A 20,727-nucleotide genomic window follows, 5' to 3' on the forward strand; every position below is an offset into this window, starting at 1 on the left:
GAGATCTTATGACAGACACCCTATGAGTCTCAGTTGATGTTAGCGAACCACAAGCATGATATATTCCTGTACATATGGGAAGTGGAGTATAGGTCCAGGTTGTTTTGGAGCCAAACATCTTCAACACTTGGCCACTGTTCAGCCAATCCTCAGCGATGATTGGCTGGCAACCAGGTGGGTGGATCAGCAGAAAAACAAACATTGCCACAGGCTTTGCCACTCTGTACCTGTCTGTTGACTGCCCACAGTTCACTTTAGGCTCAGGTCAGACGCCCTCTTTCAACTTTTCAGCACATCCACTTCAGCCTCCTTTGTCTTCCCTCCACAACCATGAGAACCACGGGGGTTGCTACTGTTGTCATGGGGATATTGTCTGCAATGATGTTGAACGCAGATGTGAAGACACAGGGAGACTTCAACTTGCAGAGGGTAAGCTGGACACACACAATCAGCTCTTAGTGTTTGTTTTTAAGCATGAAGTTATTGAACTGACTTTGGTTTGTTAAGTGAAAGGATTCTGCTGTTGGTCCTGTTTATTATAGGTGACTCCATCTGTGTGGGAACACTGTGTACTGGTGTGTGTGTGTGTCTGTCTGTCTCCAAGTTTGAGAACGGTTTCCAAGATGGTGACCCAAAATAAACAATAAGCCTATGGGTTTAAGCTTTGCCTCCACACTGACAGTCCTTTCACAAATTGTTATGATTAATAAAATTGTGAATCCCTGTTTTTCTGGTTTCGTCACACTGCAGATGTTGAGAGAGGTCAGTTTGTCTTTTCCCATGGTACGTCTGCCATGGGAAATGTCTTGAAAAGGAAGATCCTCACTTGTTTCCTGTGGCTACTTTGATAGAAGTATTTTAAAAATCTTTCTGGTAAGATTTTTCCAGATTTATCAACTTGCCAACCTGGCATGAGTTCATGTAAAACCCACAACAAGACCCAACCTGAAATTCTCACTATGTTTGCCTCTGTTTTTTTTGTTTTTTTTGATGGTTTATTTGATCTTTTTTTGCTTTTATGTATTTTACCTTCTGATTCACAAGTTTATTATTATCAGGCTTCAAGTAGTCAATAAGAATTTATTCCTAACAGAAAGCTACACGCTGCCACTGCCTCGGTACTCAGTATCCAGATGGTTAATCACCACTCACAGTTCCTCACATCCAGTTTGTGTTTTAAAGGATCTGTTTATGGATCAGGAGAAATGCTGCAGTTTAATCCAGTGTTTGCAACATGGTAGCAATACAGCTCCCTTGTTTTCCTCGCTGAGTCTGTTCATGCCAAAAATGTAGACGCTAAAATTGCACATAAATATATTAAAGACAGACAGAAAATAGCAAATGTTCCACCAAGCAAGGACACGAGTGACAGTCCAATTTTAACACCAAGCTCAGCAAAAGCAAAAGTTCCTTCTTCTGTACCACAAACTTCAAAATTTTTTCGTCAGCAGTGAGCAACATCATCGTACTTCACTATGATGAACGCTGGCACTGCATTTTATGTCAAGTTGATCCCACGTGTGGCATCATGCTTCCTTAAATATTCATTTACACAACAAATCCATGAATGGAAATAGTCTCTGCACGTCAATGCGTGCTCAGAGACTTTTAAAAGACTGCAGCTATTTTTAAAAGAGGAACTACATCTACATGATGCAGCCTGCTTATAGAGAATCAGCATCTTCAACAGGAATCAATGGCCTTATAGCAGAGAAGAACATACAGAGTGGTAAAGTCAGAATGACATGAATATTAACTAGTCTTAAAAGCCATGGTGTGAAGCACAGGAAGATTTTTTTAAAACTAACGTGTGTGTTACATTTAGTTTGCAGGGAAATGGTATCGTCTGGGCCTGGCCTACGACTCTCCGGGTTTTGTCCCCTACAGAGACAGACTGAAGGCCTCAGTGGGGACCGTCACGCCACTGCCAAACGGAAATGTTAACCTCACAATGTGGGACATCACGTGAGTGTGCGCATTTGCATTTGTGTACAGTGGTGAAGTATGACGATAAAGACTGGGTGTGTTTCTTCTGTCTGCCTCAGGCCTCTGGGCTGTCAGAGTAAGGTGTACCAGTATGAGCAGACCAGCATCCCAGGACAATTCACCTACTTCAGCTCACGTGAGTCTCTGACTCTCCAGTTTTCCTAAAGATAACAGAGTTTCAGTTCTGATCCTCAAAGAAATAGGAAAACTTAAATACTAATATGTTTTGCTAAGGTTCAGTGTTATAACTCTACTGACAGTTACTGACTGTCAGTGGGTGAGCTCAGCTAAGGCTGATATTTGGAATCACCATCAGTTCAAGGAAAAGCCCAGACCTCAGTCACGGTGGGTTCATCACATGACACAATGTAAGGATGAATTTTCTCACATGAAGTTTGAGAACAGAAGTGAAAGTGAAGCAGGAATTCGTTAGTTTCTGTTTTATTTAACAAGAACATGAAACTGACAGTTTTACTTGAATTTTGTCTTTCTACTGCGGTTTATTTATTGCTATTTGTTTCAACTCAAAGTCCACTTTTTAAAGGCGCTGTAGGTGGAATGAAAAGATATTATAAATGATTCATAGTTAATGTGTTATACTTGACAATGACAGCGCACACCTGGATTTATTTCCATACATACACAAGTAAAAATTTTCATTCTTGGTTTCTCTCATTTTTTGTCGTCACTTTGTGCAGCATGACAATTTTTGGATTTGGAACACTTCTGGATTTTTCATGTTCACAAATACTTTTTCTCTCAGGCCACAACATGGTGAAGGACATCACAGTGGTCGACACAAACTACTCAGAGTACGCTCTGGTCCTCAAACACAAGGTTTTTCACAGAGAATACACACAGGTGGCGCTTTACGGTGAGACACACCTTCATGTGACATCCTAGCATGTATCCTGTAACTTTACTCCAGAGTCAACACTGTCCATGTGTCTCTGTACCTTGCAGGCCGTTCTCAAAGACTCAGGCCTGAAATCATTCAGAAGTTTAAAGCCTTTGCCTTATCCCGGGGTTTCTCCAAAGAGTCTATCCTGACTCCTCCTCTAGCAGGTACATGCACAGATAATATGGAGCATTAAATGAACATCAATCTTTGTTTCCTAGTTCTTATTCATGTGTGTGTTTTTTTTTTTTGTTTTTTTTTTTCTGGCCAACAGAAAATTGCCCACCATCTGGATCTGGACGTGGGTCTACCAGGAACATGTGAAAACGACACTGTAGTTTCATGAATTCCATAGTAAGGGCGTGAATGAGTTTCTCTTTCTCCCTCCAGGTTTCCATACGTACCTGCAGTGAGGGTGGCAGTGTGTGTTGATGATCTCTTTTCCTGCATTTACTGCAATTAATTATCTTTCAGCAAAGCAAACAACCTCATTCTGGCTAAAAACATTATATATAGCCAACACTAAAATGACAAATCCTTTTTTTTTTTGTTGTTGTTGTTTGATTTTCACAATTTTGTTGCATTGACACCGTTTGATAAATAAAATTTGCCTTTACATCATTTGCTACATTGCTACAATGCATGAATATTTTTATATAGACTTTTTATGATCAGGGAAATTCATCACATACTTACATTACAATTTTGAACGCCCAAAGAGATGTAAACATAAATACTTTCATAATTATAATCCAATAACATAATAAGCCCGGTCATACAATTACTTTTGGTCTGCTCTGCACATTTTGGTGGAAGTATTTCATTTTTTCTGAAATAAAAAACAACCTAATAAAAATTTTAAGGCAAGACCTTTTCTTTTAATCGAGTATTTTTACACTGGTATATTTTTACTGTGTGTGTGTGTGTGTGAACCCTCTGTTGCACGCTGTGCATGGTTTAGGTTGAGTTGCTGAATTGTGTTTTGTTTAAATATACAGTGGATAAAATAAGTATTGAACACATCACTATTATTTCTCAGTAAATATATTTCTAAAGGTGCTACTGACATTAAAAATTTTCACCAGATGTTCTCTGTCTCAACAAACTTTCCTAAAGAAAGTCTCACAGGGTCAGCGCAGCCTTTTCGCTACTAAATATCAGCTGTGAAATCCTGACATGTATTGATTGATTCTTTGTTTTAGCTACAGATTCTGAAGTCCAGCTATTCATCGCTGATTAGGTGGAACAACAGACACATAATCACGTGTGCACACACACACATTAGACACACAAAGCAGTAAGATCATGTCATTGCATGATCAGAACTTTGTTCTTTTAGTTTTGTAGTCCAGTGCCGGACAGCTTTAAAACATTTGTGAGACAGCATGGCATGGAAGATGGTGATATCATCATGAATCAGAAAAGTACGTGTTCCCATTTTTTGTCTGTTTTGCCATGACATTGCTGTAATAATAATTTTTTTCTCTCAGCAGACTGTAGACGTTTTCCAGTTTACATTTCTTTTTCTTACTGCGCAGATTTTGGCTTTTAGATCACATTTTTCAGCATATTGCAAGAACAGTAACTTCATTCACTTTAGGTATGATGGTGAGGCTGCCAAGGAATAGCATTCCCCTTAAATCACAAATCACATTTTCAGACAAAAGTTGTCTGAATGAAAAACATTAAGCCCCCTCTCCACTTTACTCTCGTCCCAGGCAATTGTATTCAAGGCCAGCCGGGGGCCGAGCCCACTGCTCCTCAGGTACACAGCTGAAAAAACAGTTACATACAGATTACGCACAGATCTGTGTCTGAGAATGCATGTGCACTGGCTGTGTTTGCCTTATACATCCATGATTCAGATTTCTGTTACCAAGAAGACAAAGGAAAACGCACTGCTTCCTGTGGACTCTGGTAATATTTGACCAGATGAGAGGACAACTGAGTCATTGTGTAAAGGTCACTTTACGCAAACTCTAGTGTTTATTTTATTTTATTTTTTGTATTAAAAATGTACAAACTGACAGAATGGCACGCGACACCACATATTAGCAGTAGTTTAGACCCTATTTAGAAATGTAAGGGTTGGTCACAAATAAATTTCAAACATGTGAAATGTGTTAAAGGCGAAAAAAGACAGAAAGAAATGTACACAAGTGTATTTGATTGATTTGTTAAACCTTCTCAGCTGTCCAGGGTGCACCCACCTCACCTAGAACATTAGCTGGGATTGGCTCTATTACCCCCCCAAGGCCCTGACGGATAAGTGGATGAAGATAAATGAATGAGTAAATGTTAAAAATTCTGTCTATCTGCTGAGGGTTGGTTGCACAAATTACTGACTGAAAGTGGAACACTAAAAAGACAGCTAGGAGCAGCGCTTATTATTAGGACATATTGGTTGGTTATTGAAAAATAATATGCTGTGGAACATACGCACAGATGCTTTTTAACTAAAGCTTTTCCTTAAATCATATTTGAACACAAGACATAATGATTTGTCTGCTTTGAATGTAAGGCCACAAACTCACTCACAAATCTTAGAGACAAATCTCCTCTCAAATTTGCAGAATCAGTATTTATTTTATGTCAAATTGATTTTGTGATCATAACTTTTACCTCCATATGCAGATCCTCCTTATAGCTAAATCAGCAGTTTTGATGGTACCTAACTGCAAAAATATGAATACATTTGTTCATATTAATAGGCCTGTTTCATTCTGTTAAATCAAACAGGTCTGGAGTATATGACCCACTGACTCCATGGCTCCCATAGCATTATGGGAGCTGTATTTCCAAAATGTAGAGCAGGGCTTGAGTTGGGAACTGGACCTTGCTCCAGAGATTAAACCAGATTCAATTTAACAAGATAACTTGCCATAAAAAAGAAACATCCAGCAGAAGCAAGTTCTAAATGTAAATTTCACATTTATCACATGTGCATAATTCAGAATTAAATAGCATAGTTGTTACTTTTGTATGTCAGAGTATAACAGAGGATTTGTTGCTGTTGCCAAACCTCTGAAGTCCATCGCTCTCATGATCCGCTGCCAAGACAAGCCAGAGCTCAGGAGGGAGAGAAGGAGACTTTGGTCTCTTACTTGTTTGTTTTTTACTTGGATGTGGGAGTGTGTACAAGAAGGGGACACAGCACACATGCAACAGGTCAATGCCCCCTCCCCCATATGAAGAGTTGAGTTTTTCTGGGATTCAGCGTTCCAGGAGTTAGTCGCGTCCGAGACGAATGAGCAGACAGACTGACAGGATGCAGAAAGTGATTTTGGTTCCCTTGCTGATCCTGGGATGGACCTGGACCCTCAATGGGTTTGCTATCCTCCCAGAACCTCTCTACCCCACACAGGAGAACTTTGATCTTGCCCAGGTAAATATCCGAGTCCTGCAATATTACAATTTAGTTCTCCCCTTCCATGTGACATATTTAGTCAGTAATTAAATTACTATCTGATGAACATTCAGCAGGAAGAGGAAAAATGTGTATGATAATGGCCGTTGAATATGTAGTTAAGATAAAATCTGGTTTATGTTGAATAAAATGGTTAAAGCAGTTTGGAACAAAGATGCAGGTTTAGTTACACAGAGTCAGTAAAAGTCAAGTGTTGTATTGTCTAAGTGAAATTATGAGATTTTGTCTACCTCGTTTTTAAATTGAACTAGGCTGTCTTAATATCCTGAATACTTCGACTTGTATGTCCGTTGTTCATTTACATTACCAATGATTTGTACCAATGATTAATTCAAGAAATTCAGTGAACTCCCTGAAATCAAATCAAATCAAATCAGATTTATTTGTATAGCGCCAAATCATAACAAAGTTACATAAAGGCACTTTACATATAGAGCAGGTCTAGACCAAACTCTTTATAAAGTTATTTAAAGAGACCCAACAGATCCCCCGATGAGCAAGCACTTGGCAACAGTGGCAAAGAAAAACTTCCTCTTAGAGGCAGAAACCTCGGGCAGAACCAGGCTCAGGGGGGGTGGCCATCTGCCTCGACTGGTTGGGTTGAGAGTGGGAGAGAGAGAGAGAGAGAGAGAGAGAGAGAGAGAGGCATGGAGGGGGAGACAGGCAGGAACATGTTGCTACATGAAGCTTATGGGGATGAGCTGTAGTACAGAATTCATGAAGATATGGGACCAGCAGGTGTTGCAGGAACATGGGATGGTGATGAGTCACCTGCAGGATGAGGACAGGGAGAGAGAGGAGAGGAGCTGGGAGAGACAGAGACTACGGGAGAACATGGTTAGTAAATGCAGTACAAATGCTTAGAGCTGGGAGAAACAGTGATTTTTAAGAAGCATGGTTCTTATCAGCGCATGCAAGGGGGGAGGAAAGGAGAGAGAGAGGGAGGGATTGGAGAGGGGGAGAGAGAGAGAACCTCAGTCCTTCCCCCAGCAGCCTAGGCCTACAGCAGCATAGCTAAAGAGTAGAGGACTTTAACTTTTTAACTATAAGCTCTGTCATACAGGAAAGTTTTAAGCCTGATCTTGAAAATTACTAAAGAGTCCGCCCCCCAGACCGATACTGGAAGTTGGTTCCATAGAAGAGGAGCCTGATAACTGAAAGATCTGCCTCCAAATTTACTCTTGGAGACTCTAGAAACCACAAGTAAACCTCCATCTAGAGAGCGGAGTGGCCTTCTAGGACAGTAAGGAACTATGAGCTCTCTGAGATACGATGGAGCTTGGCCATTAAGAGCTTTATACGTTAAAAGAAGGATTTTGAATTCTACTCTATATTTTATTGGCAGCCAATGAAGAGCAACTAACACAGGAGAGATGTGATCTCTTTTCCTTGTTCCTGTTAATATTCATGCAGCAGGGTTCTGAATCAACTGAAGGCCTTTCAGAGATTTGTTTGGACATCCAGATAGTAATGAGTTACAGTCGTCCAGCATGGACTAGTTTTTCTGCATCATCCTGAGAAAGGATGTTTCTGATATTCCTAATGTTACTCAGGTGGAAGAAAGCTGCCCGACTAACTTGTTTTATGTGAAGGACAAAGGACATGTCCTGGTCAAAGGTTACTGCAAGGTTTCTTACAGTGGAGCTGGAATCCAAAGTGATGCCGTCCAGACTGATGAGATGATTAGGTAGCATTTCTCTGAGGTGCTTAGGGCCAAGTACAATAGCTTCAGTTTTGTCAGAGTTGAGAGGTAAGAAATTTTTGGTCATCCAGACGTTTATGTCTTCAAGACATGTTTGCAGTCTGACTATCTCACTGACTTCATTTATCTTCATTGATAAGTACAGCTGCGTGTCGTCTGCGTAACAGTGGAAGTTGATGCTGCGTTTCCTGATAATGTTGCCTAGAGGAAGCAGATAAAGCGTAAAGAGGATTGGTCCAAGTACCAAACCCTGTGGGACTCCATAACTGACTGCAGTGCATGAGCTGTTGTTAACATGAACAAACTGATATCTATCTGATAAATAGGATTTGAACCACCTTAGTGCAGTTCGTTTAATTCCAATTTCATGTTCCAGTCTCTGTAGTAAAATATTAGCACTAAGCACTAAGATCTAGAAGGAGAAGTATGGAGGCTGATCCATTGTCTGAAGCCATTAGAATATCATTGGAGACTTTAACCAGCGCTGTTTCTATGCTATGATGGGCTCTAAATCCTGACTGAAACTTTTGAAACAAACTGTTCCCATCCAGGTGGTCTTGTAGTTGTCTTGCTCCGGCTTTCTCAATGATTTTAGAAATAAATGGAAGCTTTGATATGGGTCGATAGTTGGCCAAAACATCTGGATCAAGATTCAGCCTTTTAAGATGGGGTGTGATGACTGCGGTCTTAAGAGCCTGACGTACATCACCCAAAGATAAAGTCAAATGAATCAGATCTAGAATGAACAGCTCAGTTAAATAAAAAATCTCTTCAAAGAGGCTAGTTGGTACTGGGCCTAATAGACAGGTTGACGGTCTGGATGATGAAACTATAGAAGCTAGTTCTGAGAGATTCAGAGGTGAGAATTATTCCAGTCCTGTTGCAGTTGATTCAGGAGAAAATTACTGTCTAATGTAGGTAACAGCTGATGAATTCTTTCTCTGATTGTGAGAATTGTATCTGTAAAAAAGTCCATAAAAGTCGCTGCTTAGAGCTAAAGGTTCAACTGAGCTATGGCTCTCTGTCAGCCTGGCTACAGTGCTGAAGAGAAACCTGAGGTTGTTCTTGTTTTCTTCTATTAGTGAGTAATATGAACTTCTAGCACAGCGGAGAGCTCTTTTATATTCTTTTAAGCTTTCTTTCCAGGCTCTGTGAGACTCTTCCAACTTAATGGAACGCCAATTTCTTTCTAATTTCCTTGATGTCTGCTTTAAGGCACGGATTTGGTAATTATACCAGAGAGCCAGCCTCCTTTGTTTGATTATTTTCTTTTTGAGAGGGACAGCATTGTCAAGTTTTGAACATAGTGTGGCCATAGTGCTAATCACAAGGTCATCAACCTGTATATGGGAGAAATCCTCATTTGAATTTAGATATGGCATTTTTGGGAATGTGACCAAATGTTCTCTTTAAATTTAGCCACATCACTTTCAGATAAACATCTTCTATTGCTGAGTTTATTCCTCAATGCTATGCAGCCCATTAAAGTAAACTCAAATGTAATAAGGTAATGGTCAGTCAGGAGAGAGTTTTGAAGAAAAATTTTTAGCTTGTCAATTTCAATGCCATATGTTAGATCAAGGATATGATTGTAGGAGTGAGTGGGTTCATTCACATGCTGAGTCTTGCAGGGAAACAAATCCAGAGCTAAGACTGTTGCTTTCTACATCTACATGTATATTGAAATCTCCCAGGATAGTGATTTTATCTGTGCTGAGTACTAACTCTGATAGGAATTCTGAGCACGGACCAAGTGGACGGTAAACTGTAACTGTTTAATTTGGGTTTGTTAACTTTTCTAAATTTAGGTGGTCGGGGGACAGACACAGTTTCTATAGACCTAAACGTAGACAGAGACTGTATTCTATTTTCGACAGGTGACCGCTCTGACCCTCTCGGCTGCCGTAGGAGCTGGTCCAGGTCGGCCCGCGCTGGCTACAGGGGGGAGGCTAGCTACACTAGCATAGGCTGGGCTAGCTAAGGTGCAGAGCCGCGACTCTAACTCGCTAATTTTCGCCTCAATTTCTACCATCATCCTGCATCTATGACAGGAAGTGCTATCATAAAAGGAGGCAGAAGACCACACAGAAGAACACACGAAACACACAGAACAGGAGAGGAGAGGGAGAGTGGAGACAGAGAGCTAGAGGACATAGCTAATCGTGTGGTTTGATTAGCGGAGCTGCAGAATCGGCTGTAGCCTTTGGAAATGGGAGAGATATTGAGTTTTATACCAGTGTCGGCGTGACAACAATTTGCTGTCAGATTAATCGAGTGAATAGGAAAGAATAGTCGCGACAACACACGAGGTGGCACAGAGCACAACCACCGGTGACCGGAAATGACGTAACACAACTACCGCAACCAGCCACCGATTTTCATCCAGCTGAAATGAAATTGTTCCTATGTCAGCAACAGGTACGATATTCGAATAAACTGCATTATATATTGTGGCCTTTTTCTCTTACAGTTCTTGGGAACTTGGCATGATGTTGCTGTGGCAACTTCGTGTCCCCATATGCAGCGCCACAGGACAGACGCGGCCATTGGCAAACTGATTCTGCAGAGAGGTTCAAGCGAAGACAAACTCAAGATGACACGAACTGTACAAAGGTTTGTAAGAAGTGTATGTATGACACAAACACAGAAGATATATTCATCTTTAGAAACCTGTATTTTCTATCACACATATTAAGAAAAGACAAATCAATGTTGAGAAAAAAACTGCAATTAGTGCAAAATGAAAAATTCCGCAAAGAGCACCAGTTAGTGTAAACTGTTTTAGGAGAGTGAAATTGGTGTAAACTACGGCCGAGCTAAAATGAATGTGCAGAGATTGTTTTTCAAGATTAGATTAGAACATCTCTTTATAGCAACTAAAACAAAGAGTCCAAAATCAGGATACTCGCTCCATTATACATGATGCAAAAGAGAACGTGTATTCCTGTGTGTCTGTAGATCTGGAATATGTCGTGAGATCTCTGGGGATTACGAGTTAACTACCACACCAGGACGATTTTCCTACCATGTTGCGAGTATGTATTTGTCTGTCGTCCTCCGTCTGTATAACCTTTTGTGGATGTGGTTTTCTCTCCAGTGTAGTTTGGACACGTTCTGTGACTCTCCCTGTGCTTTCCTTCCAGAGTATGCGTCAGACGTGGATGCCTATGTGGTTCACACAAACTACAATGAGTATGGAATAGTGATAATGAGCATGAAGAGGTCATCAGGGCAGACTAGTATCTCACTTAAACTTTACAGTAAGTGATCCCCTCCCCAGTTGTAATCTGAATGGTGCATCTGTGTTTCAGCAGGATTTCAATACAAATTCTCCTGAATGGTGCACAAAGTGAAACTATTACTCTAGTACCAGTACAGTACTAGTCTTTGTAAATAGTTATCCTTTCAATTTAAATATCATGATCATGGCAATATAGCTCAAACCAGTTTCTGATTAGTTTAAGTGAAAATTAAAATGAATTTGTAAAGAATCCTCCAACCACAGAAACTGTTATTAGAGTTGACTTTGCATCAGCTTCCTGCTAATGACTCTGTCCTCTTCAGGTCGGACTATGGAGGTGAGAGATACGGTGCTGGAGGACTTCAAAACACTGGTCAAAGAACAGGGGATGAGTGACGACACTATTATCATTAAACAGAACAAAGGTGCTGCACAGATTATGAAAACAAGAAGAGACTGAAATACAGTTCATCTTCATTAAATGACAGAAAATGGAAGGAAAGGTGTTAGAGTCTGAATGCTTTCATTTAATTTCTTTGCAGGCGACTGTGTTCCTGGAGAGGTGGTGGCAGAACCAGCTCGACCTGAGCCTCAGGTACATTTCATTCATCTGACTTGTGTTGTCAGACAATGTATTATCTATCTTTTCAATAACTGTTGTTTTTGTTAAATACTCTCAATATAATCAGTTAAAAATTTTGTAAATATTAAATTAATTAGAAACCGAATGTACAGTAAACCTTGAGGTAAGAGTATATAGTGTAAAAAGTTGTCCCTCTGAAGTCATTCAGATTAGTGTGAACTTGTTACATTAATAAGATTACACCATTTCCAAGTTTTGTTTTTATAATGTCCAATGCTGCAGCTACAGTTTTCTACATTTGTGTTTGTGTGAGTTGATCTGGTTCTAATAAGACACCGGAGCAATGAGTTACAAAATATACAATGTCGTTATTGTTTAAGATAAAAATATGATGAAGGCTTATCTGTTTGACTGAGCGTGTTTTGGCTGTGATACAGCGGGTGAGGAGAGATGTGGCTCCTGCTTTGTTTTCTGCAGAGGAGGGTTCTGGTGCTGAATTAGTTCTTTTCGGTGGAACTGGTAAGAAATCACCTTATATTCTAATGCTAACAGTGCAGCGTGTCTCTTTCATGAAATTGAGTGTGTGCTGTAGTTTCTGTTGTAACTATGGAAATATCCATCCCCTCTCTCTGCAGAGGCCTGTCAGGCAGCCCCAGATACAGGTCCATGTTTCGGGTTGCACTACCGTTACTACTACAACGCTTCCTCAATGAGCTGTGATCTATTTAAGTACGGAGGCTGTTTGGGCAACCAGAACAACTTTGTGGACGAGAGAGAATGTCTGCAGAGATGTCGCACTGAGGGTGAGAAGCAAAATCCATCACGTTGTATGTTCTAATATGTAAAACATCAATATTTTTTCCCATCTCAACTTTATTATGTCTTTCCTGATTCATTTGCGGATTTCTCCCCATTGTGGAAGAGCCATTTTCCTGCCACTAACTGTAGTAGAATGTAGAAATATTACCACTCCAAAAAAATATACAGTTGCAGCCACTTCTTTTCAACAATCAGAGGCTGCCAACCAGGGAGTTACATTTAGCTTGCTAAATGTTTGGCAGGAGTTTTCCCCATGTGACTCCCCTTTGAGGTCTTTTACTGAACTCCAAGCCTTCATGAATGACAGTTTGAGAACAGAACTACCAAAACACATCTGTGTCATGCTACTCGTGTGTGAGCTGATCTAAAAAAAAAAACCAACTAAACAATGTCTTGTCCTTACAGCTGTGTGCCGTCTGCCCCTGGCACCCAGTCCCTGCACTGGGAAGCCACTCATCTGGGCCTTTGACTCCACAATCGGTGTGTGTGTGCCCTACAAACAGGGCTACTGCCAGACCAATGGCAACAAGTTCTACAGCAAGGCTGAGTGTGCTGAGTACTGCGGGGTTAAAGAGGATGGTGAGATAATGCAGAGCAGCAGTAGAAACATAAAGCAAATAGAAACACAGACACATCTCAATGACCAAACCTGTGGAAAACCCCCAAACACAGATATAACCACCGATACCACCACGAAGAGATGCTGGTGAAGCTGATTTTGCCTGCTTTTGATTTATTGGATTTTCTTTGTTTTTGCAGAGCTCCTGGGTGAAAACTGAAAGACGCAAGGTGCTCATCTCATCTCATTTGTGCAGCTTGAGCCAGAATCACAGAAGTTGAGCAGTAAAGACACAAGTTTATCAGTCAAAATATGCCAAGTTGTAACACCGCAGATCAACAATAAACCAAGTCATTACTCTGTTTGGCTGTTGTTTTTATTGATCATTGATTTATAGGCTCCTGCTGATCGAATTAGTTATAAATACTAATTCAGTAAGAACCTTTGTCTTTTATTCCTGTTATATGCTGTTGTTTCAGAGCTTCAAGGTGCCGCCTAACTGCTTCTACTATCTGTAGTGACATATAAATTTGCATCCCAACAGTTCACTTAAAAAAGACAACAAAAAAGCACATTACTTCAACTGGCTGACTTTACAGATTTTTTGACATACAGCTTTCCAAAATTGTCTTTAAAAGGAAATGGTCAGCAGGAATTAACTAAGATATTGTCCCAAACTGGAACTACTGATGTTCAGTGTATGGGTATAACCAGGAGGGGGTGATATTTCCCTATTTAAAGTGATACCTCTCCAATTAAAGAAAATTTGCACGGTTATTTCACACAATTTCAATCACACATTTTTTTTTTTTTACAGAAAATGAGTCATCACCACACAGCCTCAACACTACTTGTACACACTACACTACTCTGTCTCTCTCTCTCTCCTACGAAGGAGCCAGGCTTCCTGCTCTTAGTTCCCAGAGTTCCCGGCTGCAGTAGAATGCTGGGAATATCCGGAGAGGAAGGGGAAGTGACATCACAGCGGTGACCTTCCGTACCAGGCCATATCACCTGGTGCTGAAGGGAGGAGAGCTACCAAACAAGTTCAAACATACACACACACACAAACACTGGACACACAGAGAGATAATCAGAGGCATATAGAGGATTTTGCTCGTTATTAGCACAGAAACACACTCACTAACCAAGCTTCATGACACTGTTGGTCTCCTCTGTCTGCCCTCAGTTTGCTTTCCAGGAGATCAGAGAATCTCTGAAAAGAGTGAGAGAATAACTTTGAGCAAATTTCCCACGAACGGCGAGAGGAAGCGATAACTTAAACTGGTCATGCACAGAACTTTCCAATATTTTGCATACACAGTATGAGCTAACCACATGTCTGACAGAAAAAGTCTCACCACACTTGAGCGAGTTCGTCGCAATATCTGACGAGTTCTGTCTTGCTATCCCTTTACATCTTCTTTTTCTTGCTGACTGCTCTGAGGTGGTCAGAATTATTCATTTCAACTGCATGAGCTGCAGTTTGTGATGCACTGCAATCCTCAGACAGTTGGAGTTAAAGTGAAGTGTTTTTAACAGGTTAAAGGGAGAGATGACCAATATGGACTTAAGACGCCCTGATGTCCAACCGAAGCTGCAGGCCTCCAGATTCTCCACCATCCCTCTGAATGTATGCTTCTCCCTCAGCTACAACTCCTTCACACTAACCCCTGCTAGGGTCCCAAACACTGAATTTGCTTCACTTGCGGATTGAGATATATAATCAATGAAGACACACATTTTATCACCAACACTGGACTGAATACTTACATTTTATGCATTCCTATATTTGTACTCCATGACAAATTCAGAGTTTACATCTAAACATAAGAAGCTCATGAGGTAAAATATCAACAATTAAACCATATGTCTATGACTTGTTCAATAAAAGGGGATTTCCTATCTTAACTTCTTTCATAGTATATTAAACTATTTCACATTTCATCCGTTATTTATCCTTCTTGCCCCATTAATCCTCTCACAACCTCTCAGATTTATCGTGTGGAATCCTTTGAAGGAGCCAGACAGTACTGGTTAAAATCACTCTTTTCAGCAAAATATGCAGCTTACACATTTATGCATCACCATTAATGACACAACTCAGATGCCATATTTATGCAGAACAAGCACCTTTGTCTTGTATGTTTTGCTGATAATGCTTCTGTTCAAGATGACATCTCTTTCACTGAATAGTAACGTACAGTCAATACACACAGGTTGCACACAGATGGGAGCTGGCCCTGCGCACAGTAAACACATGGCCTGCTGTGGAGATGTTTACTGTGGCTGGAGAGCGAGTTAGTGGTTATAGTCTTAGGAGCAAGGGCTAAACAAAACACATATACACATATAGAAAGACGGGTGAAGTCTGGAAAAACACATGGATGTCACAGGGATGGATGAAATGAAAGAGGAAGAAGATAGAGGCAGTGAAAGGGGGATGGGAGAGGTGAAGACAGAAGATTCTGTTGCCCCTTGGTGCTCCACTAGGGGGGACGCGAAGCAACCGGGGAGGGGGGAGGGGGGGTGGCAGAGTGTGTGTGGTGGAGACATCATTATGCTGGATGACAAAAGAAGAAGGGATTCTCTGGTCAGCTGCTGCTGCTGCCACTGACTATTGTCCTGCCAACAGAGGACCCCCTCCACACACACACACGCACGCATTACGCTCTCTCTCTCTTATCTTGTGTTGGACATCACTTTCTGTCTTTCTTCAAGTTCAGCTCTGATTACATGGCCGGCAAACTGGCAGCCCCCAGCATTTAAAGGCCCTGTGAGCCCCCTCCCTCAAATCCCAGCTGTGTCATCTGGGTCTTTTCAGCACATCGGAGATCTCAACAGACGTTTGCTCCAAAAAAGGAAAAAAAAAAAAGAAAAGAGAAAAAAAAGACAGAATTTGCAAAGAATTTCAGGTTTGGAAAGAATATGGGAAAATTATAGTGACTCAAGTTTCTAGCGGGTTTTGTAAATATAAAAGATAAACATGGGAATATTTTCCAAACTCTCTGAGAACATGCACATAAAGACACATGCTTAAATGATTTAAAAAACCTGTGATGACAGTTATGTGAATTGTGTGCTATGATTGTGACAATCGTGGACTGATGTGTTGGACAGGTCTCGCCATTGCTACCATCAAAACACCAAATGAGGAAATAACTTTTGGAAAAATAGTTATAGTATAGTATAATTCTGAGATTTTTTACTGAGACCTTGGACAAAGGACCCTGTGCTGGTGTTCCCAACATCATCAGAACCAAGATACTTTATGCTAGTTACTCCCTTCATTTGTTCCCTATTTGTACTTCCTCCAGTTCCAGTTCCTCCAAATCCATCTGTTTGTCTTACTTAAGAAATACAGACAATGTCACATTTAAATGTATGAAACATACAGTTAGTCACGTGGACACAAATGCCATTCATGAAAACAATTTAAAGTTTCCTAGAAATGTTGGAAATCAGAAGGGAAGTAAAAATGTATACAATAAATTATATTGGGGGTAATGATACAAAGCCTAATTATTAAAGGGTTAATAAATACATAATCAATAATTGATTTAATGAAAAATGTAATATCCCCATTCCCAAGTCATCATAAGGAACCCTCCAACAGGCGATCTGGCCATTTACAAATCCACAGATTAACAGCACAGTTACATTAACAACTGTAAACTGCAACACATACTTAATTATTTCTTTAAGTCATAGAGTCATAGATTTCTCAGTTTTTTCTCAACCAGACATTTTTTTAGTAAATGGTAGATTCACTGTTTATGAAGCTTCGATTAACAATTTGTAGGTTGTAAAATCCAACTTATACACCTGTCTGCCTCATCCAACGTCTACTTTTTTTTTGTTTTTTCCAAAAGTAGAGGATTGCGGAAAAAAGCTGCCTGTAATTAGTTGTGCCCCACCTGTAGAGAAGTGTTATTGTTTTCAGACAAGGATGGAAAATAGGATAGGCGGCAATAAATTCACCCACCTAATAGAAGCAGCTATGAATGAAGCTCTTTTCTTTCTTTTGTTTGTGCTGCGTGTGCATGCACCTCACGTAGTCACCAAAGGTGCTGAGCTCTGCATTATCATTTATCTAACGCTCTTGTAATTTCGTTTTCAAGGACAGCGCAGCGGTGTGTGCATGTTTTTGTGAGTCTGTGCATCTAAATGTGCGAATGTGTGTTCATGTTCAGTCACTTTGTTGTCATAAGAGTTTTCTTGCACATCTTAACTTTTGAATTCAAGTCAATCCAGACCATATGATCTCTGACCAAGTGGCCTCAAGAATATTCAACTCACCGCTTTCTTCCTGCACAATGTGTAATGCTCTGGTCCATTTTTCTTTGACTGGCCTCTATTTGACTCACACACACACACACACTTACAGGGTATATGACCACTCAGTGACACTCGCAGACAGACAGACACAATAGGAGACCCAGCACATTCCTTTCCTCAGGTGGTATAAAAGACACAGCCAGATCAATGGCCTAATGGGCTTCAGACCAATGGTGGATGATCATTAACCCCCAACGAGTGGGAATTCCTCAAACCCTCAGCCGGACTGAGACCACTTTGTGTTCATATACGGACAAAAAAGTGAGGTTTTTTTTCTGTTGTGTGGAGCTGGTTAACTGCAGTAGAAATCTGAGTGAGACGGTGACGTGTTTTCTTGACCTCTATAAACTATGGACAGACATATAACATACAGAGACACAAAAAAGACGTTCCCTTCTCTCTTGGACATTAAATGAGATGATCTGATTATAGCTGCGGAACAGCATTTATCCCAGCCCAACTCCAGGGATTTCATCTTTTTTTTTTTTTTTTTGGCGGGGGGGGTAACTTTGGCACCTAAACACACCTAAAAAAAAAACTATTTTTGGGGTAAATAAACATGTTTACATCACTGCCAGTTCGACAACAAGCTCCTGCAGGAAAACAGATTTCATCAAGGCAAAAATTCTGGCAGTGCAATTACATTGTTTTTGGAACTCTTCATTGACTAATGTCTCCTTCTTCAGGTCACCTCTCTTCGTCACTTCAGCCCTGAGATTCAGCAGGAGCTTGCTCATCCCCCAACACTCCATCCTTCTTTCTCCTCCAGGCCTCCACTTCTATTCCACAATCCCCACAGCGACGTGTGTGTGTGCTGGGTGTGAGTGTGTGTAGAGAGCTTGTGGTGGGAGGACAATGGGCAGTCAGGGGGCTGGCTGAATGGGACCATTGAGTCTGCTCAGCCAAACAGAAAAGCATCTCCCATCTCACTTCAAAACCCACAGTTTTACTCTGTACAACCAGGCCTTTATTCTCCGTATTCACTCCTTGACAAACACGTACACACACACGCACATATACATCCATTATATATTATATATCAAATAACTGACAAACAGAAATGACTGACTCCTGACTCATAAACTCAACTGCACTGAAATATGTGCATATATTCTATAATCATCCTGATCATCATCCCGTGCATAAAACATTTACAGAACTAGTCCAGGCTGTATTTCATTATCTCAGAGAACCATACCAATGTACATCAAGGATTATCTCCTGCAAACTGTGAACATTTCATCGGAATGTACCGTTCTGATCATCACAAGGCTGAAGTCTGACCACCTCCAAGTGTCCAGCAGCAATGTGAGCAGTATGTCATGATCTGTAGTTGACACCCTGTTTTTAATTATAGACGTATTCATGAAAACCGCATCACAGTACTCCAAAAAGTGATGTCATTTGTTTTGACAAACTTGACAAACTGATCATCCCATATCTGCAAAATAGTTGTGACTTATTGTGTTTACGTATTCACAAACATCTGCAAGTAATCAGCTTTTTCTGTTGCTGACCGTCGTTTTTCAGCACTTAGGCCAAATATAGGACAGGATGTGAACCCAGTAACACTGGATTGAAACAATCAATACGGATAGACATCAATATCCAAAGCTTATTTTCTTATCTGTAGTAAAAAAAAAAAGAACCCAACAGCTGTGTCACAATATGTGTTAACAACCCAATTCACTGTAAGTCCTGTAACACAAGGTATTATGATTAACAGCCTGTCAGACAAAGGCAGCAGGCCTTCACAAAGAAAGTCCTGTCACAGGGTGCAGTATCGGCGACAGCTTTTGTCAGCGTTACATTGAGCAATTTAAACTCCATCGAGCTTGTTAGCCTAGATCCAGCCCTGCTGCCAGCCTGCTCATTGTGTGTCCCGCACACTGAATCATTGTGTAAGAGGATAATCCATACAGGGTTTAGGTATGGATGGATGTGTGGTGTGGTCCATCAAATGCATGACAGGGAGTTCATCCATTCATCCCTCCATCTATCTATCTATGTATCTTTATTTATTTATTTTTTTTTTTCAAACACCACACAAAATTTCCATTCTCAGTTTACGGCAGGTCTGTGTGTTGGAATGGCATGGTATCACACAAACACGCACGCATGCACACACACACACACACACACACTGGAATAAAGGCAGGCAGCAGGGGCTGTGATGTTGCGGTAATATGTGTTTGTGTGTGTGTGTGTGTGTGTGTTTGTCAGGGACAGGAGTAGCTGGGTCTGGTGGGGGTGTTGAAGGTCCATATGGGCACCCCACCCCTTGCATCACCCCTCCTTCCCCTTGCAAACAGGCAGATGTCAAATGGGACGTGCCTCCCTGAGAGGGCACAGGGTCACACTGCACAGGGGTAAATAACAGAACAGGAGGGAGGGAGAGAGATGCCTTCCTGCCAGCAAGTCCCCCCACCCAAAAACACACCAAGAGAGACGTACTGACACAAACATACCAACACACAGTCCTCGGCATAAATCTATTATTTCCAAGTAGCACATCAAACAAAACCTTTGATTTAAATGAATCACTTTCAAATTGGTCTCAAGAAGAAGGATGTAAAGAATGTACACTCAAAGGCATAAAAACATGAACACATATGATGGCTGTGAATAAAATGTAAATGAGACTTTAATATGAAAGTGGTGAAAGTGGTGCCTGTGTGTGATAGCTCCTCACTTAGTGATCAGAAACTTTCCTGAAAATCTAGTGAAGGTATATTCTGCATTCATCCTATCGTCTACTTGTGTTATTTAATGATGCATGATTCTGGTAGACTCCTGATACTATTTTGCAACTCTGCAGTTGGCTTATGCAATAAAGGATTTCAGAAGAACCTCGCTGATAAGAATAGGGAAGCCATTTATTGCCATGACGTTCAATCTGCAGATCTTTAAAACTATTTAAGTGAATGTCACAATTTATTTACTGCAAAACTCAGTTGTAGTGATTTTTGCATTACAAAATGTAAACTGAGTGTAAGTAAAAAATGTTGTTATAAATGATTAGGTCGTGTCTGAGCGTGTGAGGCACGTATGTGCCTACGTCGCTAACACTTGTTTGACGATGAAGGGGAATCAACTCAAGGACAGGTGTTTGTATGAGTGTGTGTGTGTGTGTGTGTGTGTGGAGGTATGGGCTGCAGTCCTAAACAAATCAGG

The 20,727-nt window shown here is 40.7% G+C and overlaps 2 protein-coding genes across 2 annotated transcripts; both read left to right on the plus strand.

Annotated features, from left to right (window-relative positions):
* Window positions 1-218: 218 nt before the first annotated feature.
* ptgdsa (prostaglandin D2 synthase a) lies at window positions 219-3,776 on the plus strand. Its single transcript, XM_029516059.1, has 6 exons — window positions 219-429; window positions 1,826-1,965; window positions 2,046-2,122; window positions 2,750-2,860; window positions 2,950-3,051; window positions 3,159-3,776. The coding sequence occupies exons 1-6, from the start codon at window positions 331-333 to the stop codon at window positions 3,206-3,208; spliced, it is 579 nt and encodes a 192-aa protein (XP_029371919.1). The 5' UTR covers window positions 219-330; the 3' UTR covers window positions 3,209-3,776.
* A 2,370-nt stretch (window positions 3,777-6,146) lies between these two features.
* ambp (alpha-1-microglobulin/bikunin precursor) lies at window positions 6,147-13,366 on the plus strand. The gene is made up of 9 exons (XM_029516405.1): window positions 6,147-6,269; window positions 10,484-10,626; window positions 10,972-11,048; window positions 11,157-11,273; window positions 11,578-11,679; window positions 11,797-11,849; window positions 12,275-12,356; window positions 12,473-12,640; window positions 13,062-13,366. The coding sequence occupies exons 1-9, from the start codon at window positions 6,153-6,155 to the stop codon at window positions 13,364-13,366; spliced, it is 1,164 nt and encodes a 387-aa protein (XP_029372265.1). The 5' UTR covers window positions 6,147-6,152.
* The last annotated feature ends 7,361 nt before the right edge of the window (window positions 13,367-20,727 follow it).

The sequence above is a fragment of the Echeneis naucrates genome, chromosome 12, assembly GCF_900963305.1.
Source record: "Echeneis naucrates chromosome 12, fEcheNa1.1, whole genome shotgun sequence".
Classification (NCBI taxonomy): domain Eukaryota; kingdom Metazoa; phylum Chordata; class Actinopteri; order Carangiformes; family Echeneidae; genus Echeneis; species Echeneis naucrates.

Coding starts and splice junctions, on each gene's coding strand:
- ptgdsa (XM_029516059.1), top strand. CDS start 331: ATGAGAACCACGGGGGTTGCTACTGTTGTCATGGGGATATTGTCTGCA. Junction 2,123..2,749: donor ATTCACCTACTTCAGCTCAC/GTGAGTCTCTGA, acceptor TTTTTCTCTCAG/GCCACAACATGGTGAAGGAC. Junction 2,861..2,949: donor CACACAGGTGGCGCTTTACG/GTGAGACACACC, acceptor TGTACCTTGCAG/GCCGTTCTCAAAGACTCAGG.
- ambp (XM_029516405.1), top strand. CDS start 6,153: ATGCAGAAAGTGATTTTGGTTCCCTTGCTGATCCTGGGATGGACCTGG. Junction 10,627..10,971: donor ATGACACGAACTGTACAAAG/GTTTGTAAGAAG, acceptor GTGTGTCTGTAG/ATCTGGAATATGTCGTGAGA. Junction 11,274..11,577: donor TATCTCACTTAAACTTTACA/GTAAGTGATCCC, acceptor TGTCCTCTTCAG/GTCGGACTATGGAGGTGAGA.